The 25,344-nt window shown below is 40.8% G+C and overlaps 1 protein-coding gene across 14 annotated transcripts in view; it reads left to right on the forward strand.

Annotated features, from left to right (window-relative positions):
- The first annotated feature begins 6,367 nt into the window (after nucleotides 1–6,367).
- Nucleotides 6,368–25,344, forward strand: part of SYNE1 (spectrin repeat containing nuclear envelope protein 1) — a 479,099-nt gene continuing 460,122 nt past the window's right edge. For all 14 annotated transcript variants that reach the window (XM_044243752.1, XM_044243801.1, XM_044243842.1 and 11 more), the window contains exons 1-2: nucleotides 6,368–6,435; nucleotides 15,241–15,523. In XM_044243752.1, coding sequence (XP_044099687.1) covers nucleotides 15,457–15,523 — 67 coding nt within the window. In that variant the 5' untranslated portion in view covers nucleotides 6,368–6,435; nucleotides 15,241–15,456. The remainder of the gene's footprint in view (nucleotides 6,436–15,240; nucleotides 15,524–25,344) is intronic.

The following is a 25,344-nucleotide window of genomic DNA, read 5'->3' on the forward strand; positions in this document are numbered from 1 at the left end:
TCTGGAATTCAGGACTGAGGTCTGTTCTAGTGACTTACATTTAGGAATCCATAGCATATGCATGATATTCAAAAAATATAAGAAATATGAGTTTCTTATGAAATTGCATAAACACCTTTAGGAATTAGTGTATCTGGAAGACAGAAAAGATCCAAAGATGGAGCTCTTGATCCTTCAGAGTCTAGACATAGGGGAGATGAGAAGGGAGTAGCAAAGGAGACCAAGAAGAAGTAGCCAGAAGAAGCAATACAATGAGGACAGTGTATGGTAGGTTCAGAAGGCAAGCGAAGAAAAACATGTTAAGGAGGAGAGAGGAAATAAGTCAAATGGTTCTGATAGGTCAAGATAGGGACAGAGACAAGAGCATTTAATTTAGCAAGGGAGTCAGTGGTAACTAGAAAAGTGGGTGCCGTGAGTTGAAGAGCAAGGGGCATGAGAGAAATGCCAACAGTGACTATAGACAACTCTGTCAGAGCTGCCTTAGAAAATAAGGGGTGATATTTGGAATTCAGGTCAAGATCAAGGTTTGTTTTCTTTTTAATATGAGATGAATAACAGCATGTTTACATGCTTGTGAGAATAAACTAATAAGAGAGAAGAAATTAAAGGTTCTGAGAAGAAAGACAGTATCATTGGCAGGAAGGATGGATTGAATATATAAGGGAGGAGTTCGCCTTAGCTGGGAGCTTGAGGAGTTCATTAGCGGCAATAAAAGACAAGTTTGCATATTATATATAGCACTGATGCAGATAGCGCAGATGGTGGTGGGAGATTCTCAAAATCCTCTTTTGATTACTTAAAATGTTCAAGGAAAATAGGAAGAAAAAAATAGCAGTTGAAAATTTAGAGGCAGGAAAGATGTTAGAAGTTTGAAGAAAAAAGAAAAAGTATGAAATTTGCTGAGGGAAGTGAAAGGGTGTATTGATTAGAGAATTAGAAAGTATTCCAGGGCATCGGATGGAGGGATTTTGAATGGGGAGCGCAGTTGGGGTGATGGGGTTTTTCTCGCGTCACGTTCAGCGGCGTGAGCACAGGCACAATGTAGATAGAGTTGAATTTAACAAGGTACGCGGTTTACCCAAGTGAGTAGGACAAAGTGAGAGGAAAAGTAGTTGAAGATAAATGCAAGGACATGAAGATAATGATTAAACATGGGCTTTAAACCGGTTTAAGGGGAATAAACATAAAAGGGATGATGGGAATGAAAAATAATGGTAGGACCAATAGTCCCCGAGCTGCCATAGATGGTTAATGTAGGTTATGCACTATTTTCACTTTAGATACCCCTTTCAAGTGGACTCCATTCATCCCTGAAATTTCTGATTTGTATATTTATTATAATAATTTTCTGGAAGATGACACTCAAATGTCTTGTTTTATCCAAACGTGGTATTATATCAGTTTCCAAAAGATCGAAGCGAAGTGTATTGAAGATGAATTCTAAGGCATCAGAGGGGTTAGCCATGGCCCTAACTACGGATATGAGGTCCTGCTCAGTTGAAGGATTATTGGAATTGGAGCACTAGACGGCGTGGGCTGGAACCAAAGACAGAAGTGGTCAGAGAGTGGGGTGTTAACAGCTGAGATTATCATTATGGAATAGTTGTCAGTATTGGTAATGACAAGGTCAAGACTATGATCATGAGAATGGATGGCTAAAGGAGGGAGGGACAACAGCAGTCTAAGAAGAACAGCTTCTGAAGGAACCATGGGGCAAAGGTGACAATATCACACTGGAGAGTTAATGACTTATCTTAAAATGTATCAGCAGGTTAAATTTTTTTTAATCGTCTTAAAATCCTAACTTTTAGAATTCCTGAACAATATTAAATATGAGTTGCAATAGATGTAAAAATTCAATGTCTTAAGCTGCAATTTCTCTGAGTTTAAGTAAATATCTGCAAAATCCTGTTCACCCTAATTCTGTGCTCATATTGAATCCTGTTTTGTTGGCAAATAACTTTTGTTCACAATCCATTCTATGTTCAGGGACTGGAAGTTTGGGAATTATATTTCTCAGGCTCTCTTTCCTCGGGGTTTTGGGTTAAATTTGCATTGGGCCAATGCTCTCACAAGAGATCTGAAAGCAAAGGGGACACAGAACAATTCTCCCTCAGACCTCAACCGCATTATTTCTACAGTGGCTGATGGAATGCCAAGCTCCACCACCAGGGGAGGCCTCTGAACAGGGGCATTGTGCTACTGCCGGCCATTTGTTGCAGCATCTTGACCTCTAGGTGTCAGCAGTTAGTCGCTGAGTTCTGAAATTGGCCCTCCAATGGGGTTACCTGAAAGTTAAAGGCAGCCATATTAATGGTCACTTCCCTAGCTTTGCCAACAACTCTTGAGCCCTTACATCCCTGTATCAAATATTCATATTGTTTTGATTTTTCATTAATGAATCCTGATTGGCACAATATTTCATGCTAAGACTATTCCAGAAAGATGGGAATCTTGTATTGGTTGGTTGATCGGATCGGGTTTGTATACAGTGATGATCTCAGTCCAATGTAAAATAGAATCCTAAGGAGACAGGGCATGCAGTGGCTAACATTTGCTTAAAGTAATACCTATGGATGCCTAAAGTTAAGGGACTACTGAAGTCAAGAATTCAGGAACCTACATTGTCTACTGCTGTGGAATAGGAAAGAGAACTAGACAACTATGCAGCATGTCAGCTCCTTCAGACTATAATAGAGACCATATGAAAGAACATGATGAGTCCAAGAACTTTACAGTCTTGGTTCAAGGCATGGCCAAAGACCCAGAAATCTTCTAAGACCCTTATGCTTGCTGTATTGTTGATATAATCAAAAATCAGACCCAAGGTCTGTTGCTACAGCCTACAACTTTATAATGCAAGATGAATTCAAAGCCTTGCTAGGTCTCTTATGTGAAAGTGAGGCTTGTTACAGTGAAAAGTGGGCCCTGTGAATTGGGAAAAAGGACTTTTGGAGGATTTGGGTGAGCTTAGTACTTTGAACCCCAAATCTTTCTGAGGCTTCCTTGCTGGCAGAAGTGAGCCTTTCCTCCCTGGTTTGTCCTTTATCTCTTGTTAGCAGACTCCACCAGCAGAAATTACCTAGTAAGGGGCTGCCAATCTCTTAAAATACAATCAGACCAGAACTGACTGCATCAAGACCTTGATTTGTTAAAAGTCTCTTGAACTTTAAGAAATAAGAGAGGTTTTCTTTTTTGTATAGAGTTTCCCTGCTCTGTGAATAGAAGCGTGTTTTGAAGAAGCTTAAGACTAGAGGAGGGAGGTGGAAATGAAAATCCAGTTTTGGGTTGCACATGTTCTCTAGCCATAAAGATACATCTCTAGTAAGACCCTACGGCTGATCCTTTTGATAAAGAACATATTTTAATTATGGCAAGTTTTTGCCTTAGTATTAATACGATTATGTAAAAGAGAAATGATAGGAAAAAAATGATTATTTGCTGATTTTGAATGGGCACTAGAACTCTAAATTTACAAATCCTTAAGAGTACGGTGATGCAGGCATTGGGGTAAAGCTAAACTGACACCAGTGTGGGAGTTTTTGCTGTTTGTTAGCCCTCCTGTTAATGGAGAAAGCTGCCATGCTGCATGAGAATGGGTCTCTATGTAAACTGAAAGAGTACGAAGAGAGGACAGAGGAGAAGGCCTGACCTTCAGCTTGGTGGAGGAGGAAAGTGGAAACTGCTACCCCAACAGATGTCTCTCAGCCCGTCATGGTCCTATGGATATATTTTTCTGCTCTTAGGAACTGGTATCCTAACCCAATCAGCCTGTTGCAAAGTGGAGAGACTGTTTTCCCTTTATTTGCCAACTTCAGTATAGTTACTGTAACTATAATAGTGATGCATTATAATTACATTGCATTTCCTGGCCACATGCCAGGCACTGAAGTATGAAGTGCTTTCCAGGTGTCAGCCCATTTAGTCCTCACAATGGCCCTGTGAATGAGATATACGGTTATAACCCCCATTATGGGTTTATAAAATCTGAACTTGTGAGAGGTTAAATTTCTAGCTAAAAATCACATGAGTAGCTAATGATGGAGATTGATCCACGCCCATGGCTTTCTTGTACCAAATCCGAGACTGACCATTATACTATTCTGACTTCCTTCGGCCGCACATGGCCTTATGTCCCATAGATGTTATCCATTGAGCTCCCCTCAAATCCACCCACCATTTCCACCACCATCTCTCTAGTTATGAACACTATAATCCTCCTAAAGGATTACTGTAGTCGCTTCCTAAATGATCCACCTGTACCCATTTTGGTCCCATCTCTGATCTGTTTTCATATTACAGCCAAAGGGAACATTTCAAAACATGAGTCTGATGATGTTGCACCACCTACTAAAAACACTTTCATGGCTTCATGTGAAGACGCATTGATTCAGGCTGGTCTTTCAGGCCTGCCTAGTCTGTCCCTCATCCCCCTTGAGCCTCATGGGGCCCACTGTCCCCAAAGCTGCCTCCCTTCCCTTGCTGTCTCTTCTGCAGACGGACCTCCTTCCTTCCTCCAATGCACCAAGTACTATTTTTCCGTAGACCCTTTGCTTATTCCCTTCCCTTTGTCTCCAGTGCTCGTCCACACTGCACCTTACATCTCCTGCCCTTCCTAGCAGTCTTTCTGGTCATGAAACTAGATTAATTTTATTAACTAATTCACCAAAGGCTCTCATAACATGTGTCTCTTCTTGGAGGTTGGGGTTTTATAATTATTGGTGTGGTTCTCTGATGAATGCCTATTCCCAGTTATACGGTAAGCTCTGTGAAGGCAGGAACTGGGGCAGGTTTTGTCTGCCCCTGTAGACACAGTACATCAGGCATAGAGTGGGTGTTCAAACAACAGTTGTTGAATAATAGAGGCTACAACAAACCTCCCCTGAGATGGGGGATATGAGAAAGACAAGCCTTTTCCCAACGTCTGTAACACGCTTTGGCCTTGTGCAGGGGACGGAGATGAGCTGAGAGTGGAAGGTCAGCTCTTCAGACAACCAGGACTAGCCTGACAGCCCAGCCTCCAGGCTCCTCCTGAGCCTAGGGGGACAGTGTCTCGTAAGGGAGTTTCACTTGTTGGGGACCATGTTTCAGTCCTAGAATTTTAAGTATGGCCACTAAGAAAGCAACTGCTTGATACACCGAGCATTGAGTTTGTAAACTACCTTATTCTGTCTTCAAAAGCCTTCGGGGTGAATTGGCTTTATAAAGGTGGAGACTGAGAGGGGGAATGGAGTCTGATCCTTTCCTCTTGAGTGGCAGGCCTGGAAGTCTGGAACCCAGTCTCATGACCACACAGGAAGAGGGTGCTATCTGGAATGACTGGGATCTTCTCAGTTTTCTCCACAAGAAGCTCTGGGTATCCATTAAGTGTCACCCTGAGGCAGATGGAGGGTATACATTGAGAGTGAGTCCCTCAAACAGCACCCTCTCCAGGCTTAACTTCCTGGTGTAACAAATTCAGCCATTAGAGATTCATTCTTTGGTCTACAAAAAATGAAAATACAAAGAAAAAGAGCACATCAGATAGGTTTGCGGGATTCCTTTCAGATATTGTTGTTTTGATGAGATCTGGAAGAAAAAGGAGTTTGAAGAAAATGCACAGCTAAATCATGGAGTGTTGGCAGCAAGTGAGGGAAAGGCAGAAAGCAAAGACAGCCCCTCCATCTAGCAAATTTAGAGAATGGAAAACTGTTTCGTCAGATTAAAAATTTGATTCTTGCAACACAGTTTTCATTATTTTGGTTGCCATAATCCTGTTCGACTTGCGCTGCTTTGTTGGGGAAGGGAGACTGTGTTTGACTTTGCTTGGAGACCATAAAACCACAACAAAATAGATTCTGCTGAACGCTACTAGGCAACACCAGGATCTCCTCTGCACAACGGAAGGACTAGTGAAAAAGACAAACGGCTCCCAATGTGTTGCATGCGTACAGGGCGTCTTAAGAAACCGAAGGTGGTTCTGAAGCATCATCTTCATGAATAATCAGGAATAAATAGAACTAAGATGTCAAGTGACTTCTCAGGAAATCTGAGCTTTATAAACAACAACAAAGCCTATAGTCTCACCACTTTCCCCAAAATTGTTTGCAACTGATCTGACAGCCAAAAGGTCAGCTGCTAGGATCTTTTTGGAAGTTGATTTGAAAGGAGTGTGCTCAATGTCCTCGCTGAACTGCATCACTTCCTTCCTGGGACCATCAGGGAACCTCCCCAGCCTTTCAAGATAGGTTCTGCTTAGAAAGGTCAAGCGGGCAGTGGGAACCCCGGGCGAAAGTTGGCGGCTCGTGCAGCGCATCTCTGCCCCGGCGTTCTCGGCCGTTCCTTCTCCTCCTCTCCCCCCGGAGGTGGACCCCGTAGAAAGGTTCCGCCAGAGGGTGGGTCAGGGCTCAGGTTTGCAGCTGTGGAGAAGCGCCGGAGGCCGTGCATCTCCAGGAGGTAGGGAAAGCCTCCGAGAGAGCCTCCAGGCCCCCGCCCCCGGCTCTTCTAGGGACCCGCTCATCCTGGAACCCGGCGCGGGGCTCCCGGCGCGGGGCGCGGGGCCGGGGAGGGGTGTGGCGGCGCAGGGGGTAGGACCCGCAGGCTGCCGGCGGGGCGGGGGGGTCGCTGAGCCCGCCTGGCCGACCTCCGCAAGGAGCTTCAGTGCAGGAGGCGGGAGAGCGTGGAGGGGGGAGGCCTAAAACCTCAGGGTGCATACGAGGGGAGGACTCGATTGCAGAGGGAGGGCAGAGTCGCCGAGCAGCTGGGCGCAGGAGTGAGCGAGCGTGCGAGCGGCCCGGGGGAGCGCGGCTGCGGCTCTGCCGCGGGCAGGGAGCCGGCCGGCGCGTCGTACTCCGTAACCAGGGCGGCCCGGCTCCCCGCAGCCCTGCATCCGAGCCAGAGCTCCCGGAGCCCGCCGCCGGCCGTGCGCTCGCTTCGCTGCCGGGAACCTGGACGAGCCCGGGAGAGTGAAGGTAAAAGGAAAGAAGGAAGAGAGACAGAGAGAGAGATGGAAGGAAGGAGGGAGAGAGCGAGAGCGAGAATATGAGTGTGGGCGCAAGCCGAACAAATTGCAAATTGCAAGCAAGTTTGTACTTGCACGTTGGGGTTGTGCGTGCTTAATGGGAGGGAGAGGGCGGTGATGGTGGTGGTGGTGGTGTGTGTACGTGTCTGATACTCAGGGATGAGGAGATAAGGAGGTGGAGAGCGTCCTCCCCGCATCTCGTACGTAGATATCCCTATTAATATCCCCCTCTCGGATTGTCATTTCCGCTTGTGGCACTTCTTCTGGGCTCCCGTGATGCAGAAGCAAAAGGCAGCCACCCTCTTGTGATGGTCGGTCCTGTTGCTACTATCAGATGGGAGATGCAGGGCGTTGGGCAAATTCTAGGAGCCTCCCTTCCTCCACCCTCGACTATTTTAGGAAGGGCTGGGGGGAGGGGAAGCGGGTAGCACGGCCCAGGGCATGACGACGGCGCGGAGGCCGGGGCTCCAGACTGCTGGGGTGTCGCCGTGCAATTGCTTCCAGGAGGAGCCTTCGCTAGAGGGCAAGAGAACTTTGATCTCCTCTCCGAAAAGACAGGTTTCAGACGGAGATTTTGCAGGGCTGCCTAAGGAGTTCTGTGAAATGGTGGTTCATAGGGCGGCAGGTGCATGGCAAAGGGCAGAAAAACAGTGAGGAATAAAGCAGTTCTCAGCCGCTAAGCAAAGAAAGCCCTTCTGGAAACCGGGTTGGGTGTGCTGTCCCGGGGTGACAAGAGCTTGGAGGCTGCAAGTTCAGGCCCAGCCTGCGGAGAAACATCAGCCGTGAAACCAGGATTAGCATCCTGGAATGTTCATCTCTGAGCTTTTCAGTTTGGGGTGGAAAACCTGTATCCGACAGTCTTCCGTGAACGTACCAAGAAAGTTCTAAGCGAATTATTTTTCTCTTCTTGAGTGTCTATATTTTTGTCTTCATCTGAGAGCTTTTCCTGAAGGAAGCGCTTGTTTACCAAAGCCAGACTTGTGCAAGAGACAGTGTAGTAATTTTCAGTTAAACAACAATCATTAATATGACCCACAGCTGTACAAAATGCTGATCTAATTCTTAGTCATGAAGATTTTTCTTTCAGATGCTTGATGAAAAAGAAATAGTATGGGTAAAAAGTTACTAATATTGCCTGAACAGGGTAATAAATACACATAGCTATTTGTTTCTTGTGTTTTTGAGCCTGTTCCTTACTTTGTGGCAAATTTAGAACAAAATGTACCAGATCAATGCTAACTTAATACGTTTCATGCTGAAGATAAAGGCATGGCTTCAGACTGACTCAGATAGACATATTGCTAGCTTTTGATAATATTCGCTATTATCATCATAGACTCATTTTTATCTCTCTTAACTAATGATTTTTTCAGAAACTGGCTTGTTCCTGTTCTCACTGTCCCCATATAAAAATTCTTGTCACTTGATTCCTTCCTCTTGCAGGGGAGCAAGAGGTGGGAAAAGGCAGTTTATCGTTCAGACTCTTTCAAGAATGGCTTGTAGTTCAATGTGCAGGACAGGCTCTCTGAGAAGTCTGCAGCACACACAGCTTCTTGGAAATGAAAGGAGGTGTAACTGAACAGGATGTAGGAAGCCCTCGGCTAGGCAAGGTTGGTAACGTTTTCTCAGTTCTAGATGCTGCAGCCACACCCGTGGCCTGTGACTGTCACGTGGTTCCCAAGGGCTCCTGGGAGGGAATCTGCATTTCTCCTCCTCTTAGATGTGTTGTAGGTGCCCTTCCTTGTGATCTAATCCAGCCAGAGCTAGTGTTTGGCAGGCGGATATATATACTCTAGCGAAGTAGGGGAGGAAGGTAGCTGATCCCTTGGGGTCTGATTTATCCTCCAAGCTTACCAAAAAGTGTTGAACCATGACACATCGTATCCATCATGTTGATCAGCTCTGTACTTTGTCTTTTGCTTACTTGTTTACATTTTTGTTCTCCCAGAAAAAGGGCTGATTCTTACTTGTTACCCTGCACAGCTCATAATAATGAATAATTCACAGTACTGTTCACTGATAACCCATACACATACTTTAGTCGTGTATTTATATAACTCCAGATGTCCATCTCCTTCCCTACTGCTTAGCCATCTTAGTGTTTATTAATTAGTACCATTGCTAAAGGATGAATGCAGGAAAACAATAATTAAATTTAAAATTAGACACTTCATGTGACTCACTCCAGCAAAGAACTTAGATGTAAGGGGGTGGAGGTGTATTTGTTGGCTTTTTAATTTTTGTTTAATAACGATTTTTAATAGGGGTCTTATCCTTATACATATTTACACATCTATTTTAGTAATATTTATATTTTGTTCTGCTCTGATTCGGTTTGTGTTTTATGCTCTCAGCCCATTGTTTTCAGGTAGAAATGAACCACATCATCTCTGGTGGTCACAGGATTTGCAATTTTCTGCTGTAGTTTCCCAATACCTAACATTGTAGTTGCATTACTTTACCATGTGTTCTTGGGGCCTCACAGTGTTCTTCCCAGTGTTTTCTTCATGCATTTCTTTTTAGGAGCACAAACAAGAAACTCTTTTGGCAGCCTGTTGTCCATTTTGCTTAGAGACTGGAGACTGGGGTTGAGTTTTGATGATTTGCTGATTTGAGGTCAACAAATTTGATGATTTGAGATTTGATGATTTGCTCCAGTGCTTTCCACAGGTGCTGCTAGAAGAGTGTATGGTTCAGATAGGAGAAACCCCCCCCCACCACCACCACCCAGAGCAGACAGCATCCATTCCTCCTGCTTTCTGCACAATCAGTGCAGCAGCAGTGGTCATCGATTGGGCATTCAATTTGCTCACACAGTTCCATGGACAGAACTCACCCTACTTTGTTGTAGTATTATTGGTAACATCTCCCCCTCTAATAGGTGAGCTGGAAGAAGGGCTTATCTGTCTTGTTCATTGCTATTTCCTCAGTACCATTGTCCTTTATGAATAGTTTCTCCATACATTTTTGATGTGCGAAATAAGCATTGGGCTCTTAATTCTCTGCTAGCTGTGGTGGATGAACTTAGCTGCGGTGGGTTCCTAGTTCCTTCTCCTGGAAGGATTTGGAGCTCGTGCTGGGGACTGTTCATTGGTCATAATCTATCAGTGTCTACCTGATCTTCCCTTTCTGTCCCAGTACAGGAGCCGTCCCCACCGCACCACTGCCCACAATCTCCTGCACCTATGAAACACCTTTTAAATTTCCCTGAGAATGGTGAGCTTGTTGATGGTGCTGGACCTTCCTCTGGTGTTCTGGCTCTGTAGGTCCTGCCCACAACCAGAACACTGCTAGGTAATCTGTCACTTCCAGGAGTGAATTTCAAGCTCTTATGACCTTGTACGAGTCATTATTTCAGCTGTCACCTATGCTGCCATTGGCTTTGCAACTGACAAGCACACTGGAGAGCGTCTCTCCATGTTGGACCCACTTCACGTATTGCATATTGGAGAAGCTGAGGCCAGGAGAAGGAAAGTGGAAACCATATTTTTGCTGGAACTCTGTCACATGCCGAGTGATCTGCTAAGAATATTACATATTGATCTTTTTAAATCTAACTATACAGGGTGCCTGGGTGGTTCGGTTGGTTAAGCAGCTGCCTTTGGCTCAGGTCACGATCCCAACATCTTGGGACCGAGTCCTGTATCAACGAGCTCCCTGCTTAGCAGGGAGTCTGCTTCTCCCTCTGACCCCCCTTCACCCCCCTCACCCCACTTGTGCTGGAGTATGTGCACTCTCTCTCTCATTCTTAAAAATAAATAAATCTTTACAAAATTAAAAAATATATAACTTATGCAGGATAAAATCAAACTGAATTGGCAATAAAATAACTTCACTTTACAGATTAAGAAACAAGTGTTCAGGAAAGTTAACTTTTCTTAAGGTCATATGGACAAAATTTAGACTCTGTTCCAGATCTTTCTTAGTCCACAGTACGTGCATGTCCCATAGGTACCACACCCCCTGTGATAGGCCATTGTTGAGGATCTCCACACACACAACCAGCTCAAACTCACCCAGCCGACTGGAACAGAGCTAAACCTAGAACTCAAACCTTCTAATCCCCAGTCTCCTTTTATATTTGTTTTATTAATTTGAAATTTTTATATCATATGTCCCTGTAAGTGAAAGTATCAGTCAAAAAACAAGATACCGTAATTTCACAATGGAGGAAATGTGTGTATACATGAATGATGAAAGCAAAGATTTTATCTTATGTCTGAAAAAGGAAGGATATTGCATTAACTTCTTTTGCAGTGAGGAGGAAGACGTTTTCTGGGGGTTCTCTCATCGAGGGAAAGTATTATGAAGTTGACTCTAAGAACGTATAGATCAAGGGCTTAACATGTTTTTAGGGATGTATTTGCTATCGACAGTTGGGATGTTAAAACAAAGCAAGTTATAGACTCTATGCCTGCAGAATGCTCGCTGTCTACTGAGAGCTGAGGCTAACCACAGTGATGAGTAAAAGACAAACCATATTTATAATCGTATAGATTGCTAGTGCTGAGTCTATACTGGAGTGTTTAGGGACAGGTTCAAGCTGAGTGTGGGTCCTGGGTCAGGTGTTTAGGGATCCTTTGGGTCTGCTCAGCTGACAGTGCCCCACACAGGGGTGGGGGAGAGTTGTTTAGCAAGGATAGGAATGTATAAGGTGAAGAGTGTTGGAAGTAAAACCCACATAACCCTCCAGGCTGCTAAGCTCAGTTGATGGCACCATGGCCCACAGACCCTCAAGTCAGAATCCCAAGAGTCATTTCAGACACTTGGAGAACGCTACCAACCGTTTCCTAGCTCCCCTCCCTGATCAGTCAGCCAAGTCCTGCACATTTTGCCTCCTAACGATTTTAAGATTTTATCCTCTACTCACTCACTGTCTTGTTTCAGTCTGTCATCATCTCCTATCCTGACTCCTCAGATACTTTCCTAACTGAACTTTCTGAATCTTTCAGTCTTGTCTTCTTCAAACACACCCTTAAAAACTGTATCTAGAATAATCTAAATTATACTTGGGCACTTTCAGCTTAAAATCCCTCAGTGGTTTGCTGTTGCCTTCCAGAGAATCAGGACCAAGCTTCTGAGCATAGCACACAAGGCCCTCAACCATCGGTGCTACCTCCTTCTTCAGCCTCAGCTCCAGAATGTCACCTGGTAGAGTCCTTCATGATCTCCCTATTGGTACTCCCACATAGAATCAGGCCATTTCTTGTGTCCATGACTTGGCTTGAGCTATTCACTCTGACTGGCCTGTGCTTTCAGATTTTTCTCCAGACTAGCTCCAACTTGTTTCCGAAGACCCTGCTAAGACACTTTTGCGGAACCTTCTTATTGGTTTAAATCCCATCCTTTGCATTTTTCACCTCTACATTGGCACTTGCTCATGACATTGTTCTATTATTTTCTTCTATATTGTATCTTCCACTATGTTCGAAGCTCCTCAAAAAATAGAATCCATGTCATATTCATCTTGGGACCACCAGCTTTGAGCTCTGACATTCAGAACACATTTGTTATACTGTAGAAGTAAGACTGGATACATAATCTGCACTTCGACATAAGCAAAGAAATTCTGAGTTCAAAAGATAGGTATATATATGATGTATATATATCAAATATGTTTCAAATACTTGATATATGTATCTCATATATACAGACAAAAGAGGAGGAGAAAGAGTTAAAAATTAATCTATTGTGTAGTATGATTGTGAACTAGAAGAAGGAAGAAACATGGTGATCTGTAATGCAGTGACTTAGAGAAATCCTTTTTAATTCCATAATTCTTGATTGATAGTAGGAGCCACATCTTTCATGAACTCCAGTGCTGGGCAGGGGCTGGCTTGGGATAGCTGAGTTAAGATGAATTTCTTCCTTCATCACTATTTAGTATATATTTGTAGTTAGCTAGCTAGCTAGAGTTCAGAAAGTTGTATTCTTGCATTTGGAGAACTTAACTTTCTATTAGTTTAAAGGAGCCATTTGTAAGATTTTAGGCACTTCCCGCTCTTTACTAGTCTCCAAATTATGGTGGATTTTGCATGTGGGCAAGTGGAATATTTTCCCCCAGAGGATGAAGGCTGCTAATGGACACATAATTCCAGCAGGGCTAAAGGCCTTGATACGTGATAGGCTAGCCATAAGTAATTATTTATCCTCTGAGAATGCCTTAGAAAGCTACCCACTGTGTGTCACCTCTCTAGCCCAGAAGCTCACAGGTATTGGGTCCTCCTTCTACCAAATATCTTTTCAAGGAACCTAGAGAAGTTGGTCTGGGTCTTCTCGCCCATTAGGGCTGTTCACTACACCACTTCACCCTAACTTGCTCAGAGACCAGTATATCCTTTCTTGCTCCATATACCTCTCTGATGGTTTTGCACACAAGGAAGCCGCCATATGCAATGTTTTGCTTCCTTTTGGATATAGTATTCTAAAACAGGTAGTATCAGCTTTGCCTTCATGCATTCGAACCAGATGCCAATGTATACCAGTTTTAATCATGCCATTTAAAAATCAATTATAGTTTGTAATTATATTTTGTTACGTAACCAATCTCTCATAAATGATATTGCTTGTATGACCATATGGTCAGGTTACAATATCATTTTTGGTAACACTCCTAGACTCCTTTTGGTCTCTTTTTTTTCCTTTCTGGCAGGTGGACCATCCCACATGTATGTATTTTCTTTACAGGTTTGCCTTTACCATCCTCCCTGCCTCAGCCCCATCCTTTTTCTTTACCTTCATCCTCCTAAGGCAGAGATGCAGTGTGAGTTGTAATAAAGTGTCATCTCACATGGGCCACCTTAGTGTGGCCCCTTGGTTAAGCTTCTTTCCCTGGTCCCTATTCACCCTCCTCTCCTTTCTTCATTATTTATCCTCTCCATAGCAAAACCTTCTCTTCAACTAACACTAGGGTTAGGAAATCCTTATTAAGAGTAAATGTTTCTCAAAGCATAAGAGACTCTCAATCTCACAAAACAAACTGAGGGTTGCCGGGGGGAGGGGAGGTATGGAGAGGGTGGTTGGGTTATGGACATTGGGGAGGGTATGTACTATGGTGAGTGCTGTGAAGTGTGTAAGCCTGGTGATTCACAGACCTGTACCCCTGGGGCAAATAATACATTATATGTTAATTTTTAAAAAATGTAAAAAGAAAAAAAGTAAATGTCTCTCAGTATGAAGTTTTCATCAACTACTCTCCTGTCTCTATTTTACCTTGTTCAATCCAGAATGATGACTTAAACTTGATCAAAATAGAGAATTCAGGAAGGGGGTAGAAGGGATATGGCTTCTCTGTCCAGGCCACCCCCACCCCCCAAAACCTTAGCCTTCAACCTACTTTAGAGTCTTTCTGTATAGGAAGAAAAGTAGCTAAATCAAATCCATTTTGACCACTAAAAACAGAATATTTGATACTGATGTTGTTAGAATGATATACTTTTACATTTTTACTGTTTTAATTCATCAAATTGTTATTAGAAGTTAAGATTATCTTGTTATTTTTATTTTTATTTTTAAATTTTAATTCTAGGGTAGTTAACATTCAGTGTTACATTGGTTTCAGGAGTGCAATATAGTGATTCAGCAATTCTGTGCCTTACTCAGTGCTCATCTAGAAGCTAAGATTTAATCTCATTCCTGGAAAGTGTACAAATGAAACAGCAAAATAAATGTACAAAGCAGGCTGAAATAGCATCGATGAGAGAACTTGGGAATATTGAGAAATAGGACTCCCTGTTTTGACTTCATAATACATTCACTTTCATAGATCGATGGAGAAATTATAGTTTAAAAAGAAAACATGGAAGGGGCATCTGCGTGGCTCAGTTAAGCTTCTGCCTTTGGCTCAGGTCAGGTCAGGTCATGATCTCAGAGTCCTGGGATCCAGCCCAAGGTCATGCTGCCAGCTCAGCAAGGAGTCTGCTTCTCCCTCCTCCTCTGCCCTTCCCCCTACTCCTGCCCACTGTCTCTCCTCAAATAAATAAATAAATAAAATCTTAAAAAAAAAAAAAAGGAAAACATGTAATAAGGAAACATATCTTTCTCAGCAACCATCTTTTTATATATGTCTCCTGTACTTTGTCAGATCTAAAGACTCCTAGCATTTGCCAAGTACTTTATACATGTTTCACTTGGTAATGAATCATCTATTAAAACTGAAGAGAAATAGTTTTCTTTTTAACATTAGGGGGATCTATGTAGATTTTTAAAAAAATATCGTACCTTTTATGTTTGTTTTCCAGGCACCTGAGTTCACTTAACAGAACAGTCTTAAAATAAAAGAAGGAAAAGAAAAAGGGGTCCAGTCTTTGGAAGCGCTGACCCCTCGCTTGCTGCAGTGGGATTCACGTGCGACCCTATAGACCCAGGGAGGCCGGGCATGTTTCCCTGAGTGGTGTGCTGCGCCTGCGCCCTGGGGGAAGAGTCCCTGGTCAGGGTGTCCTGCTGCAGGAAGCACCATGGCGGCTTCTAGGACGGCCTCACGGTCTCCTCGGGACATTGCCAACGTGATGCAGAGACTGCAAGGTAAGGGGCAGAGCGGTCGAGACCGGTTTTGTATTTTTAAGTACACGTTAAAGTTCAAATACCAGCTTCACTCAGGGTCTTTTCAATTTGCTTGCACTTTATTTCCATTTTAGGAGACTGCAAGGAATCAAAAGGTGATGTCTCTTTTCCTAGCGTTTTCAGACTAGTCCCTGCTCTTTCCAGGTGCTGTCTTTTTCATGTTGCAAAAAGACAAAGATCGAGCTCTCTGTTTAGCTTGGCGTCTGCATTAGTGTGACCTTGATGGTTAGTCAGTGGCCTCTTGGGAATTCAGTGATGGTCAAACTGCCCTTCAGTCACCAAGGATGATTCCCCACTGTGACCATGCACAAGGTTATGATGATGGTGACAGAGATTGTACACTCTGGTCAAATAAGTCAACCAGTAGTTTACTTATCCCAACTAGAAAGCTCTACGAGATCTAGAAAGTCTTTAAGGAAAATGAGGCAATGAGGCCCAGAGGGTTTATGACATGACAAGACTAACAGTGAGGGGCAGCATGGGGACGGGAACCACATTCCCCACCACTGTTTTTTCTCTAACAGCAAATGATGTTCTAGAAGAGAATTAGCCCTGAAATGTTCTGGCAGCTTATGGATTAATTCTGTAATGAATAAGTTATGCAATTAATAAAGTCATTGTGAATCAGACATGCATTTAAACATGTATATTCCTTAAACCATGGAAATAATCATCTGTCAGCATATGAAAATATCGCTTCCTTGTCACCATCCTAATGCTGCCTCTCCCCAGCTTCAGAAGTATATTTTTAGAGACAAAAATAGCCAGATTTAACAGGGTTCTCTTCTAGTCTTTGTCAAGAGAGCTTAAAGGTAATGCTACACTTGGCTTGTTGTTTTTCGAGTCTTTCCAGCAAGTGATCACTGTGGTTTCGCACCACAGCCATCATAATAATCTCTAATAGTCCCACTTTCTCAGCTTTACAATGTATTTGATGTGCATAGCAGTCATTTCCAGTGAAGGACTCTTGACTTTCAAATACAGATGAAGACTGTGGATATTCACAGCCCAGGGCGTGCTCTCAACTAGAGAAAGCCAGGGAGTTTCTTCATGTCTGGCCAGGGACCACGAATTTCACTGAAACTTCTGTAATCACAAGGCTCCTGCTCATTTTGGTTGATTGTCTTGGGCTGATTTTTGATGCTTTAGTTCCAGTGATGCTTGTTTCACATTTATTGCTGGAAGACCTCATTGTCATGCCAGAAAGAGCCTAGTGGGATGAAAGATCAGATCCTTGCTGAATACGTGGGCACAGACCTCCTCAGTAGGCTAAAAAACAAACAAACAAACAAAAACAACCCTCTGATTGGGTCTACACAATGCCAAGGATCTCCAACTGAAGTTGTACATCTTTATTTGGGGAGATTGAATTCAGAACGTAGAGTTCCATTTTTCTGTCTGTGTCTGTCTTTGCTGCTTCCTGGGCACAAATTCCTGAACCATTTTGTGCCTCAGTGACCTCATTTATGAAATGATAGGAAGGAGCCTAGCAAGTTCCATACAAAACTGTGGGGAAGATAATTAGGTAATAAAGCAGATTTTCCTTTGAGTCCTTTAAATGTGAAAATTCTCTGGATGACATATATATATACACACACATACACACACAATAAAACAATAGTGTAGAGACTAAATTTGAAAAAATTTCAGAATCAGATTATGATTCTATGAATAGCTTACTCTTTATTCTTATTTTGATTTGAATGAAATTTTTTTTACTTAGGTAGTGGTTGGCATAAGAGGAGCGGGAAGAAGACTGATGCCTTAGTGTTTTATTATTTTCTGTAATGTATAGATAAGTGGTTTTTCTTGAAAGGTATGTGGAGTGGGGGAAAACACTGAGCCCCACTCCCCTCCCAAATCTGGACTGTGACAGTGGATGTCCTATGTAACATCTGGGCATTTGGGGACCCTATTTTAAAAATGTGTTCTGTTCTCACTCTGGATTGTTTCAAGATCAGTGAGATGATGATAAAAGGTCCTTTAAAAATCATAAAGAGTGTCATCTGGTGAGGTGTTCAAATGGTCATGGAAGAAAAGTGGATTAGGAGGCAGAAGCTTGATAATTTGTTGCAATTTTTTCTAGCCATGCAGACTTGAGAACAAACGTTAATGGTTTTATATATTACATGCCAACTAAAACTAGTAATTTTATTATATAATAAAGTGACTATACTCACTGTATTACTTTCCCCTTTCTAGTAAAAGAATGAATTATAACATGTCAAAGACTATCTAACTAGAACAATAAACTTTAATCATTCAGTAGAAGACAAAATTAATGAGCACTAGATATTTATTAGTTTTTAGCCTCAGTTATTTTTTTGTATATATATATATATATATATATATATATATATATGTTATTAATGGCAACAGAGTATAAGGTCTGCACTGCCCTAAGATGCAACGGGTCTAGCCTGCACAGGTGGAAACACATCGTAGAAGTGAAAGAGATCTGGCGGCTTTATCTGTCGGCATATGGATCTGCTGGGTTCCTTGTGCTGATTCAGCTGGCTAGGTCTTTGTCTCCCATGCATCTCACTCCTCATTGTGTATCCAACTGATGCCTGGAGTCCAAACAAGAGTCAACCTCCCTGGACAGAAGAGACCTGTTTTCTGTCAAAAGTATTTAGTGATTCTTCTTGCCTGCTAGAAACTCCAAACCAGTGACCGTGGTGCTAATAAATGGAGGGCTGGCATTATTGCCCAGATAATTGTGACAAATGAGGGGATGTATTTGAGGAAAAATCTATTACCTTAAATAGAATCAGAGTTGCTGTTCAAATCCATAAGAACATTCTTCTAGAATCTCCTTTCCTTTGCTTAGAGTGATAATCCAAGCAACTAATGCCTCCCCCCTTGCATTTCTTGTCATATCAGATCTGTGTATAACTAATAAAAATCATGTAGCTTTGGATAGCGGCAACTTGGCTCTTTGCTCTCTTGCTTATTTGGTTTGCAACCATAATTGTTGACTGTTTTTCTGCTTTTAATTTTTATTTCTACTGCTAGGGAATTGAAGCACACACAGATTGCTTCGTGATTTAGCTGCTACTGTAGCAGTTCAATATTTCACCTTTGCCAATATTTGTGCTTGTTTGAGCATAATGTTTTAGGCTGGGATTCTGAATTATGGATGAGCAGGCCGACTGCAATGCAGAGTTTCATTTGCTCTTAAGAATAATGAACGTTGGGGCGCCTGGGTGGCTCAGTGGGCTAAAGCCTCTGCCTTCAGCTCAGGTCATGGGCCCAGGGTCCTGGGATTGAGCCCCGCATCGGGCTCTCTGCTCAGCAGGGAGCCTGCTTCCCCCTCTCTCTCCGCCTGCCTCTCTGCCTGCTTGTGATCTCTGACTGTCAAGTAAATAAATAAAATCTTAAAAAAAAAAATGAACGTTTCTGTAACTTTCATCAACTTAAATATAACCTTAAAAGCAAATATGAGGCAATAGAATAATACAGGAGTATTAAAATTTTAAATGCTCTTTGAAGGCTAAGGGGACCCATTTCATGGTGACTTATGGAGTGCCTTTAGTTTTTAGTCATATCAGGAAAAAAATGAATGTCTGAACTCCTAAGATTATAAATTTCTTTAGGATACTGACAATAACTTTGTAAATTTCATCATGTTGCTGCATAACATCTGCTTATAAAAGATTTGTTGAGTAGCTTTTGTCAAATAAATATGTTTTCTTCATTTTTTTCATTTGAAGATAAACTGTCAAACTTTAAGGATTTTTAAATTAACATATTTAAATGTTTGTAAGATAGAGCAGTATCCATGCAATCTTACAGAGTGAAAAGATTCAAAATGGGCATACTACTGTGTCATATAGAGATTACTTGGATAAAAAAGGAGGATTATTGGTTATAAGTAGAGTTTTTATTTTTAAATCTGTGAATCAATTCAAAGAAAAAGAAATGAGAAAAGGGATGAATATGTCCTGTTTCAGATATAGCCAAGAAGTTTGCTAACTGCTCAGTAAAAGATAATCATGACCTCCCTCTAAAATTGCTTTTGTGACCAACCTTAAATTCTTTTGGTTAAATATAATATTTCCTATAAATCCATCATACTGTAAAAGAAAACCTCAGACTAACAGAAAGGTTAACTGAAAAGTAGAATCAGTAATAATAAATAGTGAGATAATTTTTGGTATTTTAAATTTTTTAAATTTTAATTCAGTTTAGTTAACATATAGTGTAGTATTGGTTTTAGGAGTAGAATTTAATGACTCATCACTTTCATACAACACCCAGTACTCATCCCAACAAGTACCCTCCTTAAAGCCCATCACCCATTTAGTGCACCCCCCTACCTGCCTCCCCTCTAGCAATCCTCAGTTTGTTCTTAATAGTTAGGATCTTTTACGGTTTGCCTCCTCCTCTGTTTTTATCTAATTTTAATATTTTTCCTTCCCCCCCACTATGTTTCTCTTGCTTTGTTTCTTAAATTCCACATATGAGTGAAATCATATGGTATTTGTCTTTCTCTGGCTGACTTAATTCACTTAGCATAATACTCTGTTCCATCCAAATTGTCGCAAATGGAAAGATCTCATTCTTTTCTGATGGCTGAGTAATATTCCACTACATCTGTCTGTCTGTCTATCTATCTATACTACATCTTCTTTATACATCCATCAGTCAATGGACATTTGATCTCTTTCCATAATTTGGCTGTGTTTGATAGTGCTGCTGTAAACACTGGGATGCATGTGTCCCTTTGAATCAGCATTTTTGTATGCTTTGGGTAATTATCTAGTAATGCATTTGCTAGGTCATAGGGTAGTTGAATTTTTAACTTTTTGAGGAAACTCTATACTGTTTTCCAGAGTGGTTGCACCAGTTTACGTTCCCAAGAAGAGAGTGTGATGGTTTCCTTATCCCTGTATCCTTGCCAACATCTGTTGTTTCTTGAGTTGTTAATTTTTGCCATTTTGATAGGTGTGAGGTGGTATCTCATTGTGGTTTTGATTTGTATTTCCTGAATGCTGAGCGATGCTGAGCATATTTTCATGTCTGTTGGCCATTTTTATGTCTTCTTTGGAGAAATACCTGTTCACGTCTTCTGCCCCTTTCTTAATTGGATTGTTTATTTTCAGGGTGTTGATTTTGACTAGTTCCTTATTGATTCTGGATATTAGCCCTTATTCAATATGTCATTTGCAAATATCTTCTTCCATTCCATAGGTTCCCTTTTAGTTCTATTGATTGTTTCCTTCACTGTGCAGAAGCTTTTTATCTTGATGAAGTCCCAATAGTTCATTTTGCTTTTGTTTCCCCTGCCTCTAGAGACATGTCTGGTAATCAGTCCCTGTGGCCGAGGTCAAAGAGGTTGCTCCCTGTGTTCTTCTCTAGTATTTTAATGGTTTCCTGTCTTCCATTTAGGTCTTTCATCCATTTTGAATTTATTTTTGTGTATGATGTAATACAGTGAGCCAGTTTTATTCTTCTGCATGTCACTGTCCAGTTTTTCCAACACCATTTGTTGGAGAAACTGTCTTTTTTCCACTGGATGTTCTTTCCTGCTTTGTTGCAGATTAGTTGGTAATACAGTTAAAAGTCCATTTCTGAGTTCTCTGTTCTGTTCCATTGGCACTAATGTGTTTGTTTTTGTGCCAGTACCATACTATCTTGATGATTACAGTTTTGTAATATGGCTTGATGCCTCCCAGTTTGATTTTCTTTTTCAACATTACCTTGGCTATTCAGGGTCTTTTCTGGCTCCATACAAATTTTATGATTGTTCCAGTTCTGTGAAAAATGTTGGTGTTATTTTGATCGAGATTGCATCGAATGTGCAGATTGCTTTGTCCAGTTAGAAATTTTAATAATATTTGTTCTTTAAATCTATGAGCATGGAATATTTTTCCATTTCTTTGTGTCTTCTTCAATTTCTTTCGTAAGTGTTCTATTGTTTTCAGCATACATAACTTTTACCTCTTTGTTAGGTTTATTCCTAGGTATCTTATGGTTTTTGGTGCAATTATAAATGAGATTGATTCCTTGATATCTCTTTCTGCTGCTTCATGATTAATGTATAGAAATGCAACAAATTTCTTTATATTTATTTTGTATCTTGCAACTTTGTTGAATTCATGTATGAGTTCTAGCAATTTTCTGGTGGAGTCTTTGGGTTTTTTACATAGAGTGTCATTAATCTTCAAATAATGAAAGTTTGATTTCTTCCTTGCTGATTTAGATGCCTTTATTTCTTTTCATTGTCTGATTTCTGAGGCTAGGACTTCCAGTACTATATTGAACAACAGTGGTAAGAGTGGACATCCCTGATATGTTCCTGACCTTAGGGGAAAAACAAAGTTTTTCCCCTGTTGAGAATGATATTTACTATGGGCTTTTCATATATAGCTTTTATGATATTGAAATATGTTTCCTTTATCCCTAATTTCTTTAGGGTGTTTACCAAGAGCAGATGCTGTATTTTGTCAAATGCTTTTTCTGTACCTACTGAGAGGATCATGTTGTTCTTTTTTTTTCTTCTATTAATGTGTTGCATCATGTTGATTTTCAGATAGTGAAACACCCCCTGAAGCCCAGAAATGAATCCCACTTGATTGTGGTGAATAATCCTTTTAATGCACTATTGGATTTGATTAACTAGTTAGTATCTTGTTGGGAATTTTTGCCTCCATCTTCATCGGGGATTTTAGCCCATAATTCTCCTTTTTAGTGGGGTCTTTGTCTGGTTTTGTAATCAAGATGATGACGGGCACATAGAATAAGTTTAGACGTTTTCTTTCCACTTCCATTTTTTTTTTGGAAGAGCTTCAGAAGAATACGTATTAATTCTTCTTTATATGTTTGGTAGAATTCCTCTGGGAAGCCATCCAGTGCTGGACTCTTGTTTGTTGGGAGACCTTCATTACTGATTCAGTTTCTTTACTGGTTATGGGTCTGCTCAAATCTTCTATTTCTTTGTGTTTCAGTTTTCATGGTTTATATGCTCCTATATATGCATGTCTTCCAGATTACCCAATTTGTTGGCATGTAATTACTCATAAAATTCTAATTATTTGTATTTCTGCTGTGTTGATTACAGTCTCTCCTCTTTCATTTGTTATTTTATCTACTTGGGTCCTTTCTTTTTTCTTTTTGATAAGTCTGGCTAGGATTATATCAGTTTTTAAAATTCTTTCAAAAAACCAACTTTTAGTCTTGTTGATTTGTTCTACTGGGTTTTAAAAATCTCTGTCATTTATTTCTGCTCTAATCTTAATTATTTCTCTTCTTCTGATAGGTTTAGGCTTATTTGCTGTTCTTTTTCTAGTTTCTTTAGGTGTAACGTTAAGTTGTGTATTTGAGACTTCTTGTTGAGGAAGGCCTGTATTGTTATATACTTCCCTTAGGACCACCTTTACTGTGTCCCAAAGGTTTTGGACTATGGTGTGTTCATTTTCATTTGCTTTCATGTATTTTTTAAAATTTTATCTTTAATTTTCTGGTTAACCCATTTATTTTTTAGTAGAATGTTCCTTTTTTTAAAAAAGATTTTATGTATTTGTTTTACAGAGAGAGAGTGAGAGAGCACAAGCAGGGGGAGCATTGGAGGAAGAAGGAGAAGCAGACTCCCCACTGAGTAGGGACCCCAATGTCGGGATCCATCCCAGAACTCTGGGATCAAGACCCGAGCTGAAGGCAGATACATAACTGGCTGAACCACCCGGGTGCCCCTTTAGTAGAATATTCTTAAATATCCATGTCTTTATGGTCTTTCCAAAGTTTTTCTTGTGATTGACTTCATGTTTCATAGTGCTGTGGTCTGAAAATATGCATGATATAGACTCAGTCTTTTTTGTATTGGTTGTCCTGATTTGTGACCCAGTATGTGATGTATTCTGGACAGTGTTCCATGTGCACTTAAAAAGAATGTGTACTCTGCTGCTTTAGGATGTCCATCTGGTCCAGTGTGTCATTCAAAGCCATTATTTCTTTGTCAATTTTCTGCTTAGATGATCTGTACATTGCTGTGAGTGGGGTTGTTAAAGCCCCCCCCATTATCATAATATTATCAATGAGTTTCTTTATGTTTGTTTTAATTGATTTATATATTTGGCTGCTCCAAGTTGGAGATGTAAAAACTTACAGTTGTTAAGATCTATTGGATAGACTCCTTTATTATCATACAGTGCTTATCTTCATCTCTTATTACAGTCTTTGGTTTAAAATCTAGTTTGTCTGATAGAAGTATTGCTGCTCCAGCTTTCTTTTGATGTCCATTAGCATGATAGATAGTTCTCCATTAACTGAATTTCAATATGGAGTTGTCTTTAGGTCTAAAATGAGTCTCTTATAAGCAACATCTTGATGGGTCTTTTTTTTTTGGGTCTTTTTTTTTTTTAAACCCATTCTCATAAAACTTTGTCTTTTGATTAGAGTATTTAGTCCATTTACATTCAGAGTAATAATTGACAGATAGGAATTTAGTGCCATTATATTACCTGTAAAGTTGCTGTTCCTATAGGTTGTCTCTGTTCCCTTCTAGTTTCTGTTGCTTTTGGTCTCTCCTACTCAAAGGGTATCTTTTAATAAATCTTGCAGATCTGGTTTAGTGTTCACGAACTCCTTTAGTTTTTGCTTGTCTTGGAACCTCTTTATCTCTCCTTCTATTCTGAATGACATCCTTGTTGAATATAGTATTTTTGGCTGCATATTTTTCCAATTCAACAAGTTGAATATATCATGCCACTCTCTTCCAGCCCTCCAAGTATATGTGGACAGGTCTTCTGTCAACCTATGTATTTAACCTTGTAGATTAAGGGCTTTGTGTCCCTAGGTGTTTTGAGAATTTTCTCTTTATCTTTGTGTTTTGTGAATTTTACTATGCTGTGTCTTGGTGTTGATCTGTTTTTGTTGATTTTGAGGGGAATTCTCTGTGTCTTTTGGACTCGAATGACTGTTTCTTTCCCCATATTAGGGAAATTTTCAGCTGTAATTTCCTTTTCTTCTTCTGGGACTCCTATGATACAGATATTATTGTGTTTTGTGGAATCACTGAGTCCCCTCAGTCTATATTTTTGATCTGATAGTTTTCTTTCCCTCTTCTTTTCAGCTTTATTATTTTCCATAATTCTATCTTCTATTTCACCTGTTTGTTCCTCTGCTTCTTCCATCCTTGTTGTGATTACATCCAGTCAGTTCTGCATCTCAGTCATAGCATTTTTTCTTATTTCGGCCTGACTAGTTTTTATGTCTTTTATCTCTGTAGCTAAGGTTTCTCTGGTGTCTTCTATTCTTCTTTCAAGTCTAGCTAGTATTCTTATGAATGTTGTTCTAAATTCCTGTTCATATATATTGCTTATATCTGTTTTAAGCAAATCCCTAGCTGTGATTTCTTCTAGATCTTTCTTTTGTGGAGAATTCCTCCACCTTGTCATTATGTCTAGGTTTCTGTCTTTTGCATGTTATGGAAGATTGTTATGTTTCCTGCTTCTGAGAATAATACTATATTAAGGAGTCATACACTATCTAGGGCTTGGTGCTTCAGAAAGTGTTTCTGGTGTGTGCTGTGTGCTCACTGTTAATGTATTTTGAGTGCTCTTTCCCAGAGGCAGTCCTCTGCAGAGTTCCTCCTTACTTACAATAGGGAATGTTTGGACCTTTAACTAGGTGTGCTTTGATTTGTTTGTTAAGGTAAGCCTGGAGGGAGAAAAACCTGATCCAAGAGAGAAAAGGAAAAGGAACAAAAAAGCAAACAAACTGATAAACAAAACAGATAAACAAAAAACTGTAAGCCTGATTCCAAAGAAAAAAGAAATAAA

Source organism: Neovison vison, chromosome 1, assembly GCF_020171115.1.
Source record: "Neovison vison isolate M4711 chromosome 1, ASM_NN_V1, whole genome shotgun sequence".
Classification (NCBI taxonomy): domain Eukaryota; kingdom Metazoa; phylum Chordata; class Mammalia; order Carnivora; family Mustelidae; genus Neogale; species Neogale vison.